General features: G+C 47.0%; 1 protein-coding gene across 5 annotated transcripts in view; it reads left to right on the forward strand.

Moving 5' to 3' along the window:
• The window catches only part of Mau2 (MAU2 sister chromatid cohesion factor), a 36,667-nt gene that overhangs the window by 25,103 nt on the left and 7,463 nt on the right, over nucleotides 1–4,101 (forward strand). For 4 of the 5 annotated variants that reach the window (XM_015489306.2, XM_048795065.1, XM_048795066.1 and 1 more), the window contains 4 exons: nucleotides 270–356; nucleotides 1,215–1,264; nucleotides 1,498–1,575; nucleotides 1,747–1,858. In XM_015489306.2, the coding sequence (XP_015344792.1) occupies nucleotides 270–356; nucleotides 1,215–1,264; nucleotides 1,498–1,575; nucleotides 1,747–1,858 (327 nt within the window). The remainder of the gene's footprint in view (nucleotides 1–269; nucleotides 357–1,214; nucleotides 1,265–1,497; nucleotides 1,576–1,746; nucleotides 1,859–4,101) is intronic. The other variant, XM_015489307.2, reaches the window with a different exon arrangement.

Below are 4,101 nucleotides of genomic sequence, written 5' to 3' on the forward strand. Positions count from 1 at the left end.
TTTTTTTTTTTTTTTTTTTTTTTTTTTTTTTTGTAAATGTCCCATAAAGTTAGTAAGGGATTTATAATGAAAAGAGTTAATGACTGTGCTATTCTTGGATATAGGAGGTCAGTGTCTGAAGTTGCAGGGGTGGGGGATGAAGTTTCCAAAATAGCCATGGAGCTTTCCAAAAGCTATGGAACTTTTGGGTGGCTGTGACCCCAAGTGGACCCTAGTATGACATAACAGCATATGACCTGGCTCCTTAATGTTCCTATCTCCTATTCCAGCTCACCAACCACCAGGAGCTGTGGGCCTTCATAGTGACCAACCTGGCGAGTGTGTATATACGGGAAGGAAATAGACACCAAGAGGTAGTAGGTGACATGCTTCATGTTTGGTATCCTTTCTCTCAGTTCTCTTATTTGGGGTCTTATTTCTCTTATTTGGTTTCAGTAAACCCCAGGGTATTTACCTTTTGGCACGGGGATAGCTCCCATCCTGAGAGGCACACAGGCTGGACTAGTGGCTGTGGTTGGGGGAGGTCAGGTTTGGGACAAAAGCATTCCCAGAGATATGTAACACTTCTCACTGTTGAAAATGAACTATGCTTTATTAAATTCCATAGAAAAAATCCAATGTCTCATAGCCTAAGCTGTCTGCTTTAGAATTTCAGGCAGGCCTTAGGGCCCTGTCCTGAGCAGTTGTATCTAGGGCAGTCATGTGTGCTTTGCCTATAGGGTGTCTCCATGCCCCAGCCTCAGCTGATCGAATCCCGAAGAGTCTGGTCATTCATTAGCTATTGAGTTGGGTGGAGGTGCCCAGGGCTATCCTCATAGACCTAGTGCTCTCACATGGTCTTCCCAGACATTATTTACATGAGTTAGATTCCTCCCACCATCCCCCCCTTAACCCTACAATACACCCCACGCCTCTTATCCTTAAATCTTATATAGTCATTCCTAGGGTCCTCCTTCAAAGTGTCCCAGATTCTCTTCACTCCCACAGCCTTCGTTCTAGTTAAGGCTTGTCTGCAAAAAGAGCTGACCTCCCAGATTCTGGGTGGTTTATCAGGCTACAGGGAGCAGAAAGCCCAGCCCCAGCCACAGTAGCAGTCAGGAAGCAGCTAATAGGGTTGTCTGAGGGCCGGACGAGGGGTTGGAATATGACATAGAAGCCCCTGCTTGCCTGTTTTCTGCCCTACCTGGCTTCTAACTAATGTTTTCTGTCCATAGCTGTACAGTTTATTAGAGAGGATAAATCCAGACCACAGCTTTCCTGTCAGGTGAGCAGTTGCAGATGCCCCTTCCCAGGTTGTTTTAGGCCCTCTGCTCTTTGGGTAATGTGAGTTCTCTGGGACCCTAGACTGTCTCATTCATTCTGGCACCTCTATGCACCCCATCCTTCTAGATCGTCTGTATTGGAGGGCTCTTGGAGATCCCACACAAACATACTCCCTTTGAATAATCAGTTCTTTCACAAAAACCACCTGTAGGTGACACTGTGTTCTCCCCACAGCTCACATTGCCTCCGAGCAGCGGCTTTCTATGTGCGTGGGCTCTTCTCCTTCTTCCAGGGTCGCTACAATGAGGCCAAGTGAGTACAGAGCAGAAGTTGGTGGATGGACTGTATCCTCAGTTTATTCCTCTCCATCTCACAGCCTTGACCCAGGCCCCCACCAGACCCAGTGCTCTCTTTAGGCTGCCACTGCCTCTTCTCTAAAAGATGTCCCTACAGGGTGTCAATATCCATGTTCCCCTTGTGTAGACGATTTCTGCGAGAAACTCTGAAGATGTCCAACGCAGAGGACCTGAACCGACTCACAGCCTGCTCCCTTGTGCTCCTGGGCCACATCTTCTATGTGCTGGGGAACCACAGGGTGAGTTCCTGGCCTGGACCCAGGTTGGGGCTTGGACAGAATGGGGAAGCACCATCATATAGCACAATGTTTCCAATCCTATGACCTGGATGAGCACATTTTGTTAGACTGCGTTGTACTGGCACCACTCCTAAAGCTATGAGGAGCTGAGTACTAGACCTGTGAGGCTGGGCTGCCCTGAGCTGTCACAGGTAGTAGCAGTTTCCCTCTCCTATTTGTTGATGCCTAAGGGATGGACAGGCCTATTGCCAAAGAGATGCCTTCTCTCAACCAGACTTCTGTGGATTCTGTCTACCCAGCACACACTGTCCCTTGGGGCACAGTGAATACCTGGGGTGTACCTGCCACAAGCCAGCAGTCTTTGACAAGATTCCTGTATCTGAATGTTGCCTATTGTCACCCATGTGACCTCTTAGGACTTTTAATTTTTATTAAAGATATTTTCCCATTCTATAAACTATGCTTGCCGGGTATGGTAGCACATGCCTGTAATCCCAGCAATGCAGGAGGCCAAGGCAGGAGGATCACAAGTTCAAGGACAGTCTCAGCAACTTAGTGAGGCCTTAAGTAACTTAGGGACACCCTGTCTCAGAAAATAAAAAGAGCTGGGGAAATAGTGCCACGAGCACCACCTTGGTTCATTCCCTGGTACCAAAAAAGAAGAAAAAGAAAATATGTTCATTGTAAAAAGCTGAGAGAACTATGAGTGTAGGTCAGTGGTAGGGCATTTGCCTCTCATGTGTGAATCCCTGGGTTCAATCTCCCATAACACACCAAAAAAATTAATTAATGAATGAAAAGCCTGAGAGGCAGAGGGGATAAAATTTGTCATCCACATCCAGCCATTTCCACTGCCTACCTCCTTGCCCCTCACAAGTTGGTTTGTTGGGGTTTCTGTTTATTTGTTTATTTTTGGTACCAGGAATGCTTAACCACTGAGCCACATCCCTAACCCTTTTTTTATATTGAGACCTTGTCTCTCTAAGTTGCTTAGGGTCTTGCTAAATTGCTAAGGCAGGATTTGAACTTGTGATCCTACTGCCTCAGCCTCCCAGGTTGCTGGGATTACAGGCGTGTGCCACCACAACCATCCCCTTTTTTTGTTTGTTAGGCTTTTTTGCAATTTTTTTTTTAATCTCACCTGTCTTCATACCTATCAGAAGCTTTTTTTTTAAATGCTTTTTTAGATGTTGATGGATCTTTATTTTATTCATTTATTTATATATGGTGCTGAGAATCGAACTCAGTGCCTTCACACATGCTAGGCAAGTGCTCTGCCACTGAGCCACAACACCAGCCTTTTTTTTTTTTTTTTTTTTGATGGTTCTGAGGATGGAACCTAGGGCTCCACATCCACTAAATAAGCACTGTATCACTGAGCTATGCCTCCAGCCCTTTTTATATTTTATTTTGAGACAAGGTTTTGCTAAAGTTGTCCAGGTGGGCCTTCAACTTGTGATTCTCCTCCCTCAGCCTGAATTTCTGGGATTAGATGCATCTCCATACCCAGCTCACAGTGGGTATTCTTAAGGAGTTTGGTGCATCCCCCTCCGTAAAGCCATGAGGCAAGCCTTTGCCGAGGCCAGTGGGCCCTGCAACTTAGGTCTTAATGATCTCATGGCCTCAACACTAGGGATGTTGCCACCCTGAAGGAGAACAAGCTATGGATTTGTTCTTGTGAGTGTAGCTGCACTCCTAGAACGTTCTCTCCACCTACCCCATAGCCTCTGAGTATAGTGAGGGTCGCATGTCCCCATTGAGCAGCGTAAGTGACCTTGGTGTGTCTTGAAGTGTTCAACTGAGGCCCTGCTGAGTGTTGGCATCCCACCTCAGGTCTCAGGATAGTGGCTGTGATTATCCCACATAGCAGATGGACAGATTCCGTTCACATAGCCCCAAACTACAGACTCAGGATTAGAACCCAAAGAGCATTGTTTCAGAAGCCACTTGAACTGGGCAGTGTGGAGAAAGCAGCTCTTTAGCTGCAATTCTGACTGTGTCAAGTGACACAGAGTATCTGACAATTTATTGGGGAACCCACACACTGACCCCTATATGCCTGGGCCCATGTGGGGTAATGTAGAGCCTCCAGGGTCCTCAGACCTAGGTCCTGGCCTGGAATTCACAGTCAGACACAGCAAAGCCAGCTCTATGAGGTCAGGACTGTGGGTACCCAGGGAGGCATCAGCCTTAAGGACCTGAGTAGAAGTGCAGGATAAGAATGGTCAGGCGGGGCGGGGGTG

Source organism: Marmota marmota, unplaced genomic scaffold (assembly GCF_001458135.2).
Source record: "Marmota marmota marmota unplaced genomic scaffold, marMar, whole genome shotgun sequence".
Lineage (NCBI taxonomy): Eukaryota > Metazoa > Chordata > Mammalia > Rodentia > Sciuridae > Marmota > Marmota marmota.